The 19,971-nt window shown below is 38.9% G+C and overlaps 1 protein-coding gene across 1 annotated transcript in view; it reads left to right on the forward strand.

The window, feature by feature from the left end:
* Positions 1-19,971, forward strand: part of RNF150 (ring finger protein 150) — a 130,829-nt gene that overhangs the window by 69,559 nt on the left and 41,299 nt on the right. The window contains exons 2-4 of the mRNA XM_085313214.1: positions 5,739-5,989; positions 13,706-13,777; positions 14,213-14,295. Coding sequence (XP_085169340.1) covers positions 5,739-5,989; positions 13,706-13,777; positions 14,213-14,295 — 406 coding nt within the window. The remainder of the gene's footprint in view (positions 1-5,738; positions 5,990-13,705; positions 13,778-14,212; positions 14,296-19,971) is intronic.

Raw genomic sequence — 19,971 nt, forward strand, 5'->3', positions numbered from 1 at the left:
GACAACTACAGCACCGTCACCATAGATTCCTTTCCATTTTCTTCGCTACTGATTTTTCTGCTGAGTTACTGTCTGGAAAAAAAAGTTACAGTTCTTTAAAACATAATGTCCATGCTGTGCTCCAGTTTTGCTTTTAAAGGCTGCACATAATCCAGATCATACCGTAAAAATCCATTCACACAGACACGCAGCAGCTTTGGCTATGATAGGAACGAGATCACATGGTTGGCAATACAGTAAGTCCTTGTACAGAACAAGGGCTGCTGAGCTCGTGGGAAGTGGAACCGCCAAACTGGCTCCTGCAGCACAGGGTTGGCAGGCGGCAGTACCCACAGACACAGGGTCTGRGCCCAGAGGAGGGGGCTCCAGAACTGGGCACGTTCGGGTTGTGGAACTGTTCAGATCTGCATTTGTTTTGCTTTTTTCCAAGAGTTTGCAGTTACCGAAATTGTTTCCTAACAATGCAGTGGATGTTAGGATGTTTCCTAACGTTTCTAAAAGTTAAATTATTTCTTCAGGAGGTGAAAAGTGAATTGATTAGGTTCTTGCCCCATTCTGTGATGTTTCTATTGGCTTCCAGCAATAAAACAWACTGAACTGGACTGAACACTGACTTCATCAGGGCAACTTCTGAACTCTAAAATACTGTTGTTTTTAGTTACATGCYATGCTTAAAGCTGACAAAGAAATGCTTTAGTGCCTGATTTTGATATACAACATAAGAAAAATCMTTATTTGTGTCTTGATAGGAAGGCATGGAGAAGACCTATATATCTCCCAAATTTGAATTCTACTTAAATAATTCAATTAATTCTTTCTTTAACTGAATCTGGGCTGTTGCCAAGCATCAAGAATTAAATCTTCTCTTCTAAAATATGTTAGAAWCGTATTACTTTTTAGAGCCTCAATCAAAAATTGACAAAGCATTAAAGAAGCAGCCTGCTGCTACTGTACCTGACTGCTAATTAGGAGAATAAAGGACCATTTTCAGTATCATCCCTGAAGCTCCTAGAGCAGAATCAGTCTGTGGCCAAGGTGGAAAATTTACATGTATCTTCTGCAGTTTTCCAGTGCTTGTTCTCTTTCTAAAAGAAGAAAACCCGTTAATTTTCTTGGGATCTAAGAGTTACAAAAGCCACTGTTACAGAACTAAAATCTGTCTTCTCCTATATCACAAGTGTATAAATCATTAAATTTGAAAAAGTTTGCTGCTTGGCATACAAAGCATCCAAGCTGAAATGTATTTCCACAGCCAAGTACTAGGTGGAGAAAGAAAATTTGGAGAATATTATTGGGGAGGTCAAGTATTTACTTAACTGCACATCTTGCTATTGAAAATACTCTCTCTTGACTTTATTGCTCCTCAGCATTATCTTCCATGACCATATATGCAGGAGGCAAAAGACAGCTGGAGCGTGCTGCAGGCTGACTATTTCTCCTCACTCTGCAATTCCTCCTGTCTTTAGTCAGTAGCAAGATGAGATTCCTTCTCCTGCAGTTTACAGTGAGGAAGAGCTCAGAGTGATCCACATGGGAAAGTATCGTACCTAGGGGATTTGGTATATTAAGGCATATTAATTCCAGAACAACTCTTCTGAAGTGAACAAAGCAGCCACAGCTYGGTATGGCTGTTCTGATACTAACGGATTAGCCACAGGGTTGCCCATTTGTCCCAGTAGTCAGAAAATGGGCTGAGCTGATAAGCATCTTTTCAGCGTTGTTACTGTCAAGCCAACAAGGCCCAGGCCTCCTGCATGCCCACCAATGYAGTGCCAGTGCCATTCCTGCATGAAACAAGGACTGACAACATACTGCCAAAACAAAATAACTGTCTGAGGATTGGCAGCACATCATGTAGTTTGCTGCACCCCAAAATATTTTATTAGATGAATATGCTTCAGCAAATTGGAATTTACTTAAATCATCCCAAATGCCTGCAAATTCTGCCTTACTTGTTTTATTATTGACACATAAAGAGACAGCATTGATATGTTAAGTGTTTCCTGAGCCAAAGAAGAAGAAAATACATTCACTGCAGCCTGAACACCTTTGATTTATGAAACTCTGATTCATCCTGACAACTACTTAAAAATTCATGTCAAACTCTGCATTAATCTTGGCCTGAAAAAGAAAAGAAACGTGTTAGGTAATAGAGTGCCACAAAGTGTAGTCACCATTGTGGATGTGTGTACTGAAAGGCATCATATGCACTTAACTCACAAGGGAGGCATCTGTACATAGGAACACTTACTTTTTTGGCCTGTTGAAACAAATATATACTTGCACATAGAACTCTTAAGTTTGATGTCTCATTATTTCTCTCTGTTCTTTTATTTGTATAGTTTTCTTATATTTTGGTATTCCCCATGTATCATTAGATAATGCAACTGAGAAAAAATAGGCATTTTGTTATATAAGAGAGGAAAAGGGAGTAAATTAGTTTCCCTTTTTTTCTCTTTTCTTTCCAATATTGGGCATATCTGAGATTAAAAACTTAGCTTGGTGACTTGTTAGATTAAATAACATTTGCTATAGCATGTCAGAAAAATTATAGTAAACTGAATGAAACTTTTTTAAAAAAAACTGATTAATATTTGTTGTCAATTTTGTTATTTTCTCCAAGAATGCTTCCTTAAAAATGGTAATTAGGTTGCAGTTTGAATATATTAAGTATTTGAGTAAATAAAAGCCTCTGTTTTCCTCTTGCAGTAGCTCTGTCTTCTGAMTTGCCTTTCTAAACAGAATTGTATTTAGCATATGTACATGGCAATGTATTTAGTATCTTGTATTTTACAAAGTATTTTAAAAGGCTCTAGGCCAAAGGTTGCGGCAGAACACGCTGTCAGTGAGATGTAGAGAGGCAAGAACAGAGAAGAGACGCGTGTTTGGCAGCGGTCCTCTTCAAACTGCTTATGCGTCCACCAAGAGCTGAAGACAGTTGCACTGTGGCTTGATCAGAAAATGCAGGCGATGAAAGACAGGGATGAGGTTGACTTAAGCAGGATATCACAAGTTCTTTTCTCTCTCTTTCTCTTTCCTTTAATACAGAAATACAAAGAAGATTGGGCATTTTTGTGAGGAGCAAAGRAGTGTTAAGAATCCTTACTTTATTATTACATAAATATTAATTACATAATTAAATAGTTAAATATGATACACAGTTTGCAACATGTTATAATTGGCCTCTGTCCATTATATACAGTTGCTCAAGATATATACTAAGCTATATTTAGTTGAATAGTAGCATAATTAAACAATTAATATATGTTTGTCCACTGAATTTTTTTTCTCTCTCSCATTTTTATAGGTTTTCAGGCTATGTCATTCATGTAATGTTCCAGATCATATTAAAGATAATGTTAAATGTCCATACTGACAAGTGAGTGGGTCAGAATAATGGCTTTTGAGAAGAGTTGATGAAATTCATCTTAGTGTTTTTGTGCTGTGGGATTTTTCCCTTTGATTCTTTTTGGCACTGTATGTGAAGTAGTTGATTTAATTGTATTGCTTAGGGAGAATTTTAGGTTTTTCATTTTTCTTAAGAGAAAAAAAAGGAAAAGATTAAAGAAAGACACATGGACAGTTAGGCACATGGAGCACTGCTCCAGACCATTTGTCTTATTGACAGGAAAATTACTGGTATGACACATGATCAGKGGCCTCCTCAGCCACTTTGAGACTTGGCAAACCCTCCCTGGGCTGTTAGGGTAATGTTTGAATTCGCCTTTGGTAATGAGCTGGTATCAGAAGTGTTGCAAAGGTAGGTCTATTTTGGCTACTCAGAGTGGACYCTTATTAGATAAAACCAAAAGAGAAATAGATGAAGTTCATCAATACTTTATGGAAAAGCTTTAATGGAAAGGTTAACATTACAGATACCTAAAATTCTTTTGATGTAATCAAATCAGTGATTTCAGCAGTTCATTGACTGGCTTATTCAAAATGAGGGAAACACTATGATGCAAAGTCTCATGAGAGGAAGAATGGTGCAATTCCCAGTTCTACTGCAAGACTTGAGAGGGAAGAGTTCAGATCCCAGCTTTGCAGCAGATTTCTTGTATGAGCAGAAACAGTCTGTCACGGCTATTTCAGTACTTCTGATTGATCCAAGCACCCAGCAGAATTTGAAGAAGTCTCTCCGCCACGAGTAGGATTTTCCATTGAATGTGTCTGCTTTAGTATATTTGAAGTCCCACTAGGCAGCTCTTTGAATCTTTAGGTATCTAAATACCTTTGAAAATTTGGTTTCTACATCACAAGGATTTGGGTAGGAGAAATGTCTAAGCCAGACAGTGAGGAATGTGGGGCATGGTGCTGCAATGATGAAGCTTAGATTAGATCTCAACCTGGATGGGGATTCCATTGGAAACAGGAGGCTTCTGCTCACACGTTCATTCGCTGCAAGGTGATCCCATCCCTGCCTTAGCTAATGTCCCAAAACAGGTGGAGTTCTGTCCTCCTACCACAGTCAAAATACCCCTGCTTCCAGGCAGCCATGGATTTGAGCACTCACTGGTCTATTTCCAGAAACATCTGTGATTTCAGCTGAAATTCTGGAACACCTCAGCCTCTCTGACTTCACACACCCAGAGTTTGTACCATTCTTTCTAAATTCTGGTTTGTGATAAGCAAGTTTCTAAATTAAAATAYACTTTGTTTGTCTTTAGCAGCTTAGTACTACTCTGGGTCTGACCATTGCAAACCATAGCTTAGGCTTGAAAATTGCCCATTTAATGAGATGGAAGGACAGAATATCCCTAATATTAAACTGTAAAGGAATGATAGTTAATTTATAAAGCCAGATGTATTAGGAAGGACATCTAACAAACTGCCCAATCCCAAATAATTTCAGACTATATTTGTCATGTGCATAGGGCACTTACAAGAAATRAAAATGGTATCAGAAGTTTGTAATTAAAGTAAAATAAAAAAGTATGTTCAGAAAGGAGAACTAATAGWCTCAAGGAATGATAGATTGGTGGAGGGCCTGCTTTCACAGGATAGTGGCTTCAGAAAGATTGACTGGACTTTAGGAAGTTCCCATCCCCTTTGTGGACACATCTTTTTTTCCCACCAGAGTTGTTTTGATGTGTATCTTTGTGGGACCATGCTGTAAACTGTGTCCATTAGCTGATCTGGCTGTAGTAACTTTTTTGCAGATTAAAAAGGTGCTGTTGGTTTTAGACTTGCATCCATTTGTGAGTCCAGCTGTGTCAGCACAGCTTCCCAGCCATTCGCCTGGACTCCAGGGAGAGGGAGGCCTGCTGTGACACTCAGGCCAGGTGAGGCTCTGACATTGAAAGAATCTCTGGTTGAAATGAGTGAATTTGGAGGGGCTTCTCTGGCCAACTCAGGACCCTGCARAATGGACTATTAGAAGTGTATATGGGATGTTGGAGGGAAAGATGCTGACTATGGCACCTCTGCATTTCTGCAGAGGTTACATCAATATCCTCTAGATACACCTCAACAGTACTGGAAAACTGTGTTTGTGTCAACACAGGAAACGCGTTTTACTTATCTCACCAAGATTAGTGTACAGAAACACACTGTGTAACTAGTTCTAGTTGAAACCATCAACAAATTTGTCAGACTTACCTCTTGATGAAAATCAACAGAAAAAGGAGTGCTTCTGATCACTATTTTGCATTTTTTGCCATGCCGTGTCCTCTTGTCATTTCTTGCGTGGCAGTCACCCTTTTTTACTTAAGTTGTCTTTTCTCCCTCCTGTATGACAGGTCTGGAAGATGTTGTAGCAATAATGATTCCTGAACCCAAAGGAAAAGAGATAGTGAGCCTCCTGGAGAGGAATATTACTGTGATGATGTACATAACAATTGGAACGCGCAACTTGCAGAAGTACGTCAGCCGTACCTCCGTGGTGTTCGTCTCTATCTCCTTCATTGTGTTGATGATCATCTCACTGGCATGGCTGGTTTTCTATTATATTCAGCGATTCCGCTATGCAAATGCCAGAGACAGAAATCAGGTGAGCAGTGCTTCAATGGGTGTTTATGTTTCTGAAAGAATTTCCTTGGGATTCAGACTGAAATAAGTTTTAAAGTAGTTTGTGGAAAATATGAATGTGTGACAAGAAAAAACAAGGAAGAGTGAAAAGAATGGAGATCTAGAAGTGCCAGTATCTGAGAAAAGCCAAGGCTTGTGGCAAGGTAGATGATATTCAGRAAAAAAAAGAAAAGAATAAGTATGTAGTGTATATCTTATGGCTTTATTTCCCCATTCAAAATACACAAGAAATAACCAGAAAGATGATAATGTTTCTTAGCAAAAAGATTCCCATGGTACACAGAGCTGAGTGACATAGAAATGTGTTTAAATTAATTAATGACCTTGAGAGCTAAATGATAAATAAAAAACAGTGAGGTAAGTGAACATATGTATGTGAAGCAAGGTATGTGATGTAAAGCAAAGAGAGAAAAAAGAATAGGAAGTGTTTTCATTTTAAAGCTTCTCCTGAATGGTCTTGGGCTTGAAAGTGAAATAGATGCCCCTATACATTTGACAGTGATCACAGAACATGTAAGCACTGTAATGATAGCCAGTATTATTGAACCATTGCTTTTCTTTTCAACATCTTGTGCAAAACCCCTGAAAGAGGGGTACAGCACAGGACAGCAACCAACAGCATCATGTGGAGTGGGAAGTTTTGCAGTGGGTTATAAGATCTGAYATCCTCTGGATTTATAAAGCATCATGCATCTTTATGGTAGTTCAGCARTGATTAATAATAATCATGATTCTACATTTCATTCTAATGGTACAGTGGAGAGCATTATCGGTGTATGAAATATGAGGAAATACATAACYATTTTACTGCAGGAAAAAAAGACACTAGAAGTCACAGAGATGATTCTCCATCATTAATAAATTGGTGTCTGAGAAGGGGTTGCCTTGCCTGGAAAGTTAAAACTGAACCTTAATAATCATTTGATTGTAGAGAAAAATATTGTCACACTATAAAGCATACTTGGTTTATAGGGATCCCTCATCCACCATTAAAATTCAGACATCCTCTGTGTTAGAGAGCAGCTGCTGTATATTTACAGACAGAAATAATATATTTTCCTTTTAAATATACAGCATGAGATTTTAGATAGTAAAATTCAGCTGGAATTTGCACATCACTGGCAGCACATTTGCTGTGACTGTAATGGCAGTGATAATTTTTAGATGCCTTGGCTGCAAAAGCACATGTGTGCCTAACAGACGTATGTGAGTACCGTRAGCGTGCTTTCAATCAAGTAATTATACAGGCAGATAAGTAGTGTAAATTTACATACATAAACATGAAACCTAGCAAAATAAGAAGCTCACTTCAGGTAATATGCTGTAGTTTTTAACTGATAGGTTTATGTAGTCAAGCAGATTTCCTTTTCAGTATTTTCTTCCCAGTGTTTGAATGAGACTAATGTGTGTACAAACAATTGTCCTGTACAGAGGTTTTAATAACCCTGTTCTTAATRGTAGTTCTCTTTTTGAGAAGTATAGGAAAACACTTCATAAGAAATTATCACTATTTTTTTGCCAAACTCTTAATAAAGTTATGGAGCTAACTATAATTTCTTTATGTACTTTCTTCAACCTGGTCTGCCTGACCTCTCCTCTAATTTATTAGTTCTAATTTTTCTTAGGAAAAGTGTTAGTGATATATATATGARCAAAGCTTGACTAGCTGTGTTAATGAGCTTTATGATTTTTTAGTCCTGGCTATGCAATATACTAATGTAGGTATGTAGGTAGCTGTCAGAAGAGCTCATCTTGCTCTTGTCATTACTATAAAGGTTATCTCTGTTTCCCCTAAAGTTCTGCTTGCTTTTTCTTTGACAAATTTGCATGTAGTGCAAGGATGGAATCACAAAGTTCTGTTGCTATCCTAGATATTCKGATATGTAAAAGAGAAATAGTTTGTGTTACTTTGCTGGCATATAGTTTAGAAAGCTGTTCTTTTGTCATTGTGCTCAGAAGCTTTGGCAATTATAACCTGCATGCGAGTCTGCATGAAGGTAGTGTGCTTCCTTGTTGGAAAGCTGTGTTGTAAGCACCTTCATTGCTGGCAGACGTCAGGAGAGATGTTTCCTTTCATTTGTGTTTGATGTACTCCAGATAAACTCTATCTGAGGGGTAAAGTTGAAATGTTTGGATAAACAGAGCTTCAGATGAAGAGGGAGCCAGCTGGCCAATTTAGAGAAAGTGCTATCAGTTCCTGCCCTAGAGTACAATAAAATCTAACTGTGTGAACTGGCTGCTTTGCTCTGTAAGTGTTAAAAACTATGACTTATTTATTAGAGTCCAGTTAAAAAGAGAATTCAGTTAAACTCATTTTGACATCTAAATGGTTTAAAATCCCACACTTTTAAAACAAGGGCTTAACCTACACTTACCTCTGTTAACCTCTGTCATGCATATCCTTTCTAGCTAGCTGATAAACTGGTCACTGCTAGGAGCAATTCAGCCTGGCTGTCTGCAGAAGAAGCCTTAGCTTCTGGGCATCATGCTGAGAGAAGAGCATGAAGAGGCTGACTGCAAAATAAGACTGGAAAAAAAGTTATCTCTTAAGCAGGGGTGATGTTGCAGTATTATAGGAAAGCAAGATTTCTGAACATCTTTCCTTGRTCACTGTAACAGGTCTTCTTCCAAGCTGACTCACTGCAAAATAAGTCTTCCTTTCCTGACCAAGGTTGTGTCCTTTTGCCAACCCTCCTAACMACCTCTGTCCACTTGTCCTTTTGTATATGGTGATCCTCCTTTTCAGGTCCATTTCTCTTCTTACACAYAGGGTAGGTTGCAAATCAGTCTGTAATCCCAAAAAGAACAAATTTAATTATCTATCCAGAAACAAGGAGTTCAGTTAGTAAGACAGACAGCTAGCAAGACTGGAGAATCTCCTATTATCAGGACCCTGCTGATGTGAATACATATCAGCTAGCCAGTTGGCTTTTTCTAGAGGCTTTTCTATACATCCACWCAAATTTTGCATGCTTATTACCAAATAAAAAGAGAAATAGAGAGGCAGTTAGACTGGATGTCTGSTCCCTGCAGGCACTACCAGGCCTTACTGTCTCTACCTACCTCCCAGGGTCTCCCTCTCTGCCCAGYCCCAGGCCCCCATTTCAGTCCAGCCCAGCGCTGTCAGTGCCTGCCCTGTGATACTGTAGCAGTGCCRGGCTCCAGCCCCACCACAGTCCTGCGTAGCCATGGGCCCCACTGCCCCCAGCCTGTGGGCTAACCACCCAGCCTTAGCTTGACCCCATTCCCATGGCTTTGCCCAGCCATCACGCAACTGGATCTGACCCCAGTTACCCTCAGCAGGCCTGATCCCAACCTGCAGGCTAACTACTCAGCCTGGCCSAGTCACTATGGATGTACTTGGCAGTCGCTGGACCTGCGGATTGACTTCCTTTGAGCTTGATCTTGAACCTGCCCCATCATCATGCTATTGTCTTATGATCTGGACTCTTAGTTGGACCTGGCCACTATCTCCAGGTCTGTCCTGCTTRCTTTGCTTGAGTGCTGTGGGGTGGGCCCTGGCTGTGAGGCCATGCCCTGCTGGCTATGTTATCCCACTCGGCTCTGGGCTCCCCATCCCTTAGGGAGCAGCCWGCCCTTGTTATGCCCTGATACTGGGATCATTTCCCATGACGCCCCAGTAAGATAAAATCTGGACATACACCTTACACATCTTCTGCCACCACCACTCTCCTAGTGTGCAAAATCCAGGTGCATGGACCAGAAAGGAGACACAGCCCACCCCAGCTAAGTGCCTGGTTGRGATGAGTGATGAGCCAGGATTGCAAGACTTCCCATTGAATGTCTTTACCTGTTTGTCTAGGCATGAACTTTCRGAGCCCAAAACTGTCTTCCAGTATGGGCTTGTGGCCCATTAGTTAGAATTTCTTATGGTCAAGGAAGCTATGATTAGAATTCAATTTTGATTTTACTACTTTTCATTTTTAAGAGTATCTCTAACACAGATTACTCTGTGGTACATTTGAAGGTAGATGATAAGTAGTAATATTCTCTTTGGTTGAAAATATAAGTTGTTCTCTACTTTTCTCACCAAATAAGATAGCCAGGAGGTGGGCGGTTGCCTTGATAATGTGCCCTTTTTAAATGAAGAAGTTTAATACGTATAAGGAAAGCACAGGCAATCTGCTTCATCAGCAGCTTGTTCCTGGTGCCCTGAGTAGCCTTCCTGAAGATGAGAGAGTTTCTCTGTCAAATACTCTGAAAATTGTTTGCATCAAGAGACATTGGATTCTAAGACTAATTAAAAGCTGTCTGGAATTATAAAACAAACTAAGTCCTGGAAATAATTCAGCAAAATGTGATTGCTGTCTGAGCCCTGTAAGAGCCAGGACATAGGGTTTTGGGGGTTTTGKTTTTTTTTAAATCCTGTCAGTATGTCAGATTTAGTATTTCACCAGTAATACTAGAATTCTTTCTGTCAGCTGTGAGATAGGAAGATGGAGAGGRAAAGATATTTAAGTTACAGATCAATTGACAAGATTTCTTGAGTGTCGTTTCTTCCCAYTGATTTCTTAGTAGGAAGAAGTTACTATAAAATCATTTTGAAACCAAGTAGGCTSCATGAGTTTTGCAGAATAGTTGAGGCCAAAGGCAGTCATCTCACTGGGGCTGARAAAGGTCTTGTGTGTCCTGTGTCAATCTCTAGGGAAGGATCTAGTTTAGTGCATGACTGGCAGTGTGTATGGGCCCGCCAATGCTCTGGTGGGCTTGAATGAGAGTTTGGGCTATTGAAGAGAGGCACTATCTTCAAAGCTGTCTTAGGAAGGGTTCCTTAATGAAAGAGTCTGCAAACRTGATCTGTGGGACAGGCGATGCATCTGATACCTGAGCTGATGGTGTACTTCGTTCTGCATGAGGTACAAGGCAACCTCTTCCCTGTAGAGGTGATAGTTTAGTAAGACCGTTAAGACAGAAGCATTTACAATTATTTCTCTTCCACAATGTCTACTGTCATTTACTTCTTCAGGAACTGACAAATGATGCTTTCCATACTACTGTCTTTTGGTTTTAACTAGTATCACCGTCTCCACAAGACTATTGCATCTGATACCCTTAACTCTTTCCAGTCCAATACCGAATGTCACGTGCTAATGAGATTATAGGATTTATGATCACCAATCTCTAAGCCTTGCTTTAAACCCTTGAGCTGTTGTAATTCGTCTTCTCTTTTAGGGGCATTGATTGATTAGTTATGGCATGAATTTCATTCAAATAGTAGAATCCTTTGAATGTACTACTTCACTCTAGGATATTCCCATTTTTTCAAAAACTAAATATTGCTCATTTCCATTTAAATCATGAACTTGTCTATTTAAGATAGATAAGAGAAAGCAAACATGAAAACAAGCAGATCAAAGTTATACATGAGCCTTTAATCTTGTCCTTTCCCCTTGAAGATTGTGCAAAAAATAGCTGAAACATTTCATTAGTTTAAGTAATAATAAYGATAAAAAGGAATTCCTGAAACAGGACATAATGTCTCTTGTCTTGCTGTATATTATCAGCCTGTCTTTGATTTACATTAAAGAAACAAATAGCTGGCAAGAAGTGTTTCCAGCTCTTGCCTGATCCTTTTATTCAAGGCAGATTGTGAGAAAAATGTACCACAGATAGGATGTTGTGTAAGTATACATGTAATAATTATAGTTGAAAGCTTGTATGTAAACTTCATATGATAGCCAAGATAATTTTCACCTCTTAAGCTAGATCTGAATTTGCACCCTGCTTTTAGTATTGCGTGGATTTTGTCACTCTTCTATGTCTTTCCAATCCAGTAAGTTTACTTTCTAAATTAAATTTGGTTATTTTAATTGATTCAGAAGAACAAAGTGGTAATTTATTAATCATACCTGTATGATGATTAGGTCCCAATTTACAGGCTACATCCAGCTTCTTTCCATTTTTGACTTCAAGCTCTTGCCTCTCCAGCTGGAATCCCTTCCTGCTGACGGGGTCCTTTGAACTCCAGCACATTCGATATTCTGGGCTGAAAAGTTGAATGTCTTCTGAGTCACTGGTGCTCCTGAGTCTCCCTCCTAACAGCACATGGCTATAACAGCTGTGGTGGATGGGGAAGGAAGGGGAGGGGGGAGGGTTGAAGAGAAGAGATTAAGTCATTTACTGATGGAAAATTGGGATTCTCTAAGAGATCCATAAGCTACTGTAAAAATTGTAAGAATACCTTAGAGTAGGTGTTATTGCATGATCTTGTACGTCATCAACAAATTGGAGAGAGCCCAGAGGAGGGCCATCAACATGGGCTGGGGGCAGGAGCACATGATGTAGGAGGACTGGTGGATGGAGCTTGGATTGTTAAGCCAGGAAAAAAGAAAGCTACGAGGGATCTGACTGCAGTCTTCAGCTGTTTCAGAGGTGGATTCAAATTCTCAGAAGTGCACAGAGAAGGGACAAGGTAATGACCACAATTGCAACAAGGGAAATTTATATCTGTTAGGATATTAAAAAAAAATCACTGTAGGAGTAGTGAAGCACTAGAACAGGTTATTCAGAGAGACTATGAAATCTCCATTCTTGGAGATATGCAGAACTTGACTGGGCACAGCCATGAGCTCTGACTAAAGCTGACCTGGCCTTGAGTAGCAGATGGGAGTACCAGACCATTCAAAGTCCTTTCCAGACTGTGCTTCTATCTCCAGATAGCCTCACTGTTGGGTTAGCACGGGTGAGCAGCAAGTCCATGGAGTGATGGTACTGGCACAAGCACAGTAGCATGGGGTGCAGAGGTTGCTGAGCTGTGATTCTGGGGACTAACGCAAACTGGTCCCAACCTCTTGCAAGAAGCAGGTGTCTCCGTGATTAGCTGTTGAGAACAGAGTGTTTTGCATCAAGCTGTTATTGCATTCTGTAATCCTAAGTGACTGTGATGCTGCCAACACRGTAACAGTGTCCTGGGAATATGGGAGAACTCTCAGAAATGTCACACGGTAAGCAATTCACGGTCCACTGGAGAGAAAGATGGAAAGGAGAAGAAAATGCAAATGATTATGTGTGGATAGGATATGACAGTAGGACTATATAGTGCTTTCCCTGTACGAAACTGCAGATTCTTTAGTCTCGTTTTTATACCTTGTGTTACTCCTGTAAAGTAAGCAAATTCTGTATTGCAGGAAAACAGAGAAGAAGGTTCATATTTTTCGTTTGAGTTGYCAAACACCTCAATTTCAGTACTAAAATGCTGGGGATCATGAACTGTTCCTGGAACAATATAAGAATAGAAACCAGAAGTCCTGAGTCAAGTGTTCACTCCTCTTACCAGCCCAGGGTTCACTTAGTAATTTTTTTTTTACAAGTGTAATTAAAAAAGAGAGAGGCATTCAAATAGTTAACATATATATTGCTACTCAATAGAATAGTAAAAATGCTGTAGTGTAGCGTGTAGTCTCCATTTGAACTGCATAACAGTAGCTTTGCTTCATCAGCCATGGGTAACCAATGAGCCTAGAATACTGTGTGCTTTTTCTTAATAAAAGCCTGCTGCTTCCCACACTGATCTGACTGACCTCATCTGTTTATATTTATGCAACCTTTCCCTGTTTCATGTGCAGTTGCTTCAGATTATTAAAAAGTCTAAAAAAAAAAAGTGGTGATTTCTGCATGAAGAGATACTTGTTGCTTAAGAGCAAATTTTGTATTACAGCGCCGGCTTGGAGATGCTGCAAAGAAAGCAATCAGCAAGCTGCAAGTCAGAACAATCAGGAAAGGTGATAAGGTAATTTTTCAGATTGCTCATTACAAAATGGATCTGTGCACTGAGGATTCCATCAGACCATCAGAACAATGAGGCAGAAAAGAAATGATGACTGCTTTATAAGCTAGTTTGTGTCCTCCAGGCAGGGGAGGACACAAATACTGCTAAGCAATTTATAGATAGAATGGAGCAATGGCAGAAAGAGGTAAAATTAYGTAAGAATGTAACAAGTCCTGAAAGTACAAATATGCTGACTAAATCTGCATACCTGCATGCCTCGCTGGGCAAGCTTCCAGTTGGATGCATGTGGAAAGTCTGACTTGCTTGTCTTCAGGTGTATTATTATATTTACAACATACATCAGTGACCCTTTCACTTTGTCACATAAGCTCTTTTATGAAGAGATTAGCTGACAAAATCAAAGAATGAAAATGATGAATGTTCTCTTTCCTGTAGGAAACTGAGCCAGACTTTGATAACTGTGCTGTTTGTATTGAAGGCTACAAGCCCAATGATGTTGTCAGAATCTTACCTTGCAGGTAAGTTAGCTCTGATCTATCAAGATCTCTGCCTATCTTGATAGATTCTCTTCTCTAAATAGCACTCTGATGAGATGACTTGAGAGTTTAATAGGAGTGAGGGGAGTTGGGAGAGGTGATTGTTTTGATGTACTCCAAGTCCATTCTGTAGAGATACCTGAAATGTCTTTTTTTTCTTTTTGAAGTGAGAGTGATATTAGTGGGAGTGAGAGCCATTTAGCCTGAGAACCTGAGTTTAGCATGATAGTCAGAAATCTTGTTTGGTCTGAATTTTTGGCTAAATCAGAGGATGCTAGCTGTGCTGAGTTCTCTGGCAACAAGAACAGTTCTCTGTTTTCTTAGGATAGTAGTGCCAGAAASTTTTTAGTGTGGAGAGAGTTATATGTCTGTACGTAAGACTTTGTAGTTCAAGACTGCAAGCTGCCATGTCTGGATATATAACAAAGTCTTCAATAGGATTTTTAAACTAAAGGGCTTGATTCCTCTATTCCTCCCACGTTTTTTTTTTTTTTTTTTTGTTGTTGTTTTTTTTTGTTTTTTTTTTTATCAGTTTTGTTTTATTGCCTTACACGACTTTACTCCTGAATTCAAGGTGAGCACTGGGCACAACAGTCATAGGGCCAGGGCAGTCTATCTGCTCTGCATGAAACCACTTCTGTTATCCTGTGCTATGACCAGATGCTGGGAAAGGCATGACTTCTATCAGAAAAACAACCAAAASCGGAGATATGATGAGTAGAAACAGGAAAGCAAAAAGGGAATGTGACAAAGACCATGTTTTTTGTTGCTTCAGTGAAAATATTGCCAGGCAGGTGGGACATGGAGCTGACAACAAGACCTTTGAGGGTTGTTCTTTCTCTTTTTTTCCCCTTCATATGAACGTGTGCTGTGCAGCACGTGTGCTCACAGTGACATGACACAGGAGCACAGCTTCTTGYCATCCATAACAGCTATATTCTTCTCTCTGTGCCACTGTATTGCCACATGTGGAATGTTAGCTAGTGTGTGATTTCTCTAGGGAGATCAGTTTCTTCAGAAATTTTGTAGGAATGCTAATTCTCTTGAAAGAGCAAGCACAAGTGTTTGACTTCGTTAGAAACATGAATCTCAAGTGCTGTATGTACAGAGCATAGATTATTTAGAGACTTTTTTTTCTGCTGCAGACATGTTCACTGGCTTGAGAAACTGAAATATTTGTTTCTTTTCTATCTTGTTCCCTAGAAGATATTTGAATGCTGCAAGCTGTCCACTTCTGTTCATTCTTGTGACTCATTAAATCTGTTTACTGCTGTCACTAAACAGCAAACAGAAAAGCAAAAGATAAATCAGAAATTTGACCTATTATATACCCCACAATGACAAATTGCATATGAATTGTTTTCTACAAACAGACACAAATGCGTTTCTTCATGAGGCAGAAACACAGAAAAATTAGAAATTACAAGAAAATACAGAGTTTGGTTTGACATCAAGCCTGTTTTCATAGAAGCATGATAAAATCTAGAAATTTTGCACTAGACTGGCAGACTGACTAAACTGACAGAAGGTTTTTGAAGGTAGCTGTACAAAAACAAAAATAGTACATCTAAGCTACTGCTTTCACTTGTGTTTTATTTCATAAATTAATGAGTCTGCAGTCAGACTTTGTCATGCACAGTCTGGAGTAAAGCTCGGTAAATAGGAAACACATAGTTAACAGGTAATGTTCAGTTTTTGGCTGGCTTAAAAGGTCATCTAGAAAATGACTCATACTGAAAGGTTACCAGCAGCAGATCTGTCTTGTAAAATACCCACTGTTTGAGCCTAAGAGGTTTTGAATTATAAAAACTAAAATAACTTTCCTAAGCAGCTACTTCACAACCCCTGGCTTTCCTGCTATGCAAATTGTGAGGGTAGTAACTTACACATTTGTATGAGTTTGGAGTTTCAAAACAGGAAATAGTAGTTATGAGTCTTTCTACTGTTTCTACTGTTGTCAGGCTCTTGTCCTTCCAAAAAAAAGGGGGGAAAAGGGGGATTAATTAGTGCAGTAGTATTTCGTCAGYTCTTACAAAGCCCACTCCATGACACCAGAACTAGCTGTCCTTACTTTTTTTATCCAGGAAGTGCTCAAGATGTAGGACTTCTTACCTGAAAAGCCAAATATTCCCCAAGAACTGCACATGAGACTGCTTTATATTGCAGGCAGGACTGGGAAAACCATTGCTAGCAGATAAACTCCATAGAAAGTCCTCATATATTGTGAGATTTCTCTTTARGACTGCTGGAGCTACTACTCAGAAACTGGTACCAAAAATCCACTGGCCAATATTTTAGTGGATGAAGTCTGAAGTCATACAGTTAGATGTTTGGTAGTACTTAGAGCATTTCCCCAGATGTTCTCTTTTACTGTTGGTAGAGAACAAGCTCTGGGATGGCTTATTGTGTATGCCACACTGGAGACTTTCAGGAGAATTCCACTTAACTTAGCTTTCTTCCTCCCCTTCCTCTTAACAAGCCAACTTCCACAGCTGAGTTTATTAACAAGTTTCACTCTACAAAGTTCATGAATTAAATAAATGCATACTGACACTGACATTGCATTTGATGGTAAACTAAGTGCTGTCTTGCAGCTCGTTTTATATGTAATGGTGGCAAGCATCACTGAAGTTATCTTTGAGGACACTGACACGGCATCAAATGTAACCAAGTTCATTGTTCCCAGAACGGCATCTCTTGTTACAGACCGAATTCCTTTTTCTTGTCTTCCATTTCTAGCTTTATATTTTCTGACTCATCTTTGAAAAAGTTACTGGTACTGCTGCACCCTTTATCTGCCTTTTATTAACCCTTTTATTTGTCCTGCTGTCTAGAATCACCTTCCACACAGAGTGGCAAGATGGTTCTTTCAGCCTCATCTCAGCTGAGAACTTTTCTATTTCTTCATTACCTTCTTTTCTGGTTGTTCTATTTCTATCAACMGTAAATGCTCTTTCTGACTTCATTCCAGCTCGCATCCCTCCTCGAACCTTCAATCCATCAGCAATTGTGATTTTGTAGAGTGCTCCACTTCTTCCTTCTTTTTTTGTTAGTCTCCCATGAAAATCATTTCATCACCGTGCTACTTCTTCCCTTTGGTTCCTTCCTTCCCACTTACCTTCATCTTGGTCTTTCTTTGTCCTTCCTTCTTCTTCCTCAAAAATAAATAATAATACCTCAAATGCCCAACCTGCTTGTTGGATACTAAAGTGCCAACCAGTCTCTTACCAGCCCCCTTCTCAATCCTCTGCTGCAGCCCGATGTCCAGTTCAGGCAACTGAATCTTTTACCTAGGATCCCTAGAAATGTAGCTTTCTTTCAGCTTTTGTCTCTTTTTTTTTCTTCACTCRTGTTTTTTTGTGAGAAAAAAATACATGAAAGCTAGGTTTGTTTGCCTGCAGTTCTGAAAGTTGGGACTAGGAATAGAATAGTTTGTAGTAGGAGGGGATTCTGATAGGAGGAGAATGGTTTCTCTCAATGCAGAGAAAAGTCTTTCAAAACTGTTGGCAAACTGAAAGCTTTAACATAGCTTTATAATAATAAATTTTTTGTTATAGAATTGAGCTGAGTCTGAAATGATTTTTTTTGTTGTATGTTTAGCAATGCAGCTTTAAATAAAAAGTTGAATTTAAAATATATATATATATATATATATATATATATATATATGAAGCGGATTCTCTTGGGTAACAGTAAATGAAATGTTCTAGGATTTTGAGATTCTTCTTCTTTCTTTGGACTCTGTTAGCTTTACACAAACTTGTGAGATCCCAGGATCACAGAATAATGCTGAGAAAGGTTCCAGGAGGCCACTACATCTGGAAATGCAAGGGGGCATGCTATGCATATGTCATTCTTGGGAGTTATTTGTCAAACATGCTCAGCAGCCTCCAAGAGTGAAGATTGTGCAGATTCCCCCCCAATTTCTTGCAGTGCTTAGCTATCCTGATCGTGATGAAGTTTCTCCTGTTGCCTAATTTGATTCTCACTTGCTGCAGTTTAAACACGTCATTGTGTCTCCTCTGCTTAGGAGGTGTTAAGAGCAGTTTATTTCCATTCTCTTTTTGGAAGCCTTTGTCTTTTATGAAGACATCTCATCTGACATCTCATTATGACACATCTCATCTTCTCTCCTCTCTCCTTCCTCTCTCCAAAATGATAAATTATAGATCTTCTGAGAAACTTTTCAGCCAATCCAAACAATAGTTTTCAACATAGTTTTGCATGCATGCAGTTGCACGCAACAGAATCATTTTTTTCTAGCTATGAATTTTATTGTCAAAGTCAGAGTCCAAGCCTGTATTTGAAACATCTTTCTTGCTGTCTCCGTGTAGGGATCACTTCTTCTGAATTCATCCATGCYTCCTTTACCATGTCCTTCCTTTAAAACTCACGTGAACCAGAAGTGCGGAGGGAAAGGGATTTTTGCAGTTGACCTTGTCTTTGTCTAAACATGTAACTGTGCAATATTGTAGTTGCCCTCTCATATTACCTTCTTTTGGCCCTTACTTTGTTTGGATTTAGATGGTGAACTTAGTAATACATTGATAGTCAGTTTTTTGAAAGTCATAACTGTACATATAGTGCTATGGCTAATGAGGAATAAAATAAACCTTCGAATCCAAATCTACAAAGCCTGGCACCTAGCTTACCTGCACAAGTTGTTTGCGTATTCACAAATAGATATTTTGAGCCCTCTAATTACATACTTTGATACAAGAATTTAAAAATACAAGTCTTTATCTAATTTTCAATAACATTCCTTTTTTTCTAGATTTCTAGCTAATAATCAAGATCCTTTGACTGCACATATTAAACCTAAAATTAATAGAGCCATAATACACTATGCTAATTTCATATTAGAAAGTACAAAGTGATAGGATCTGTCATGTGTTTAAATTACTCAGCATTTCTTTTGGAATACTGTCCTTTGAAAACAACTTTAGAAACAGCTATATTTTAGGTAAATGTCTTTAAAGCATGCAAATTGCAGGTTCTTGATGGTTAGCAAACATTATGAAATGCTGTAATATAAGCCACAACTTGACTGAGGCTTGAAAGCTTGAATTTGAAAACAAAAGGAGATTTTCAAGTCTACAGTGAAGAGGCTTGACAGAAGTTGCATATTTTTTATCACAAATAGATTTTGGCAGTTCATTTTTCAAGGCCATAAAAAATATCTCAGTGTACTGATTATTTTGGCCCAAATGTGCTTCAAATGTTGGTAGTCAAACGTATTTATCTATGGATTTGGGTGTATAATTAAAGAAAACAACTCCCTATCAAGATTTTTGTAGTTATTTCAAACAGCTGAAAAGCAAGACACTGACTTTCAGTACTCTGCAGGAATTAACACACTCAAGGAATTCTGTTACTAAGAGTTTGAAAGTAAAATTGCACATGCCTGATGACTGTCTCATTGTGCCTTCATATGTTCAAAATGCTTGTCTGATGATGTGCTGAATATATCCCTGCTGAGACAGAACGAAGGGAGAGTTAGGACACAGACTGATTTGAGGCATTGCATTTTTTATTCAGTAAGGCAAGTGTTTTTGAAGAAGAGTTGTGAACTTTAGTAGCCTTAGTAAAGTAGTGGCTTAAACTTCCAGTATCACAATACTTCACTTGTGTTCATCATGTTGACATACAGGATCAGGT

Source organism: Rhea americana, unplaced genomic scaffold, assembly GCF_003343005.1.
Source record: "Rhea americana isolate MKP2758 unplaced genomic scaffold, rheAme1 scaffold_38, whole genome shotgun sequence".
Taxonomy (NCBI): Eukaryota; Metazoa; Chordata; class Aves; order Rheiformes; family Rheidae; genus Rhea; species Rhea americana.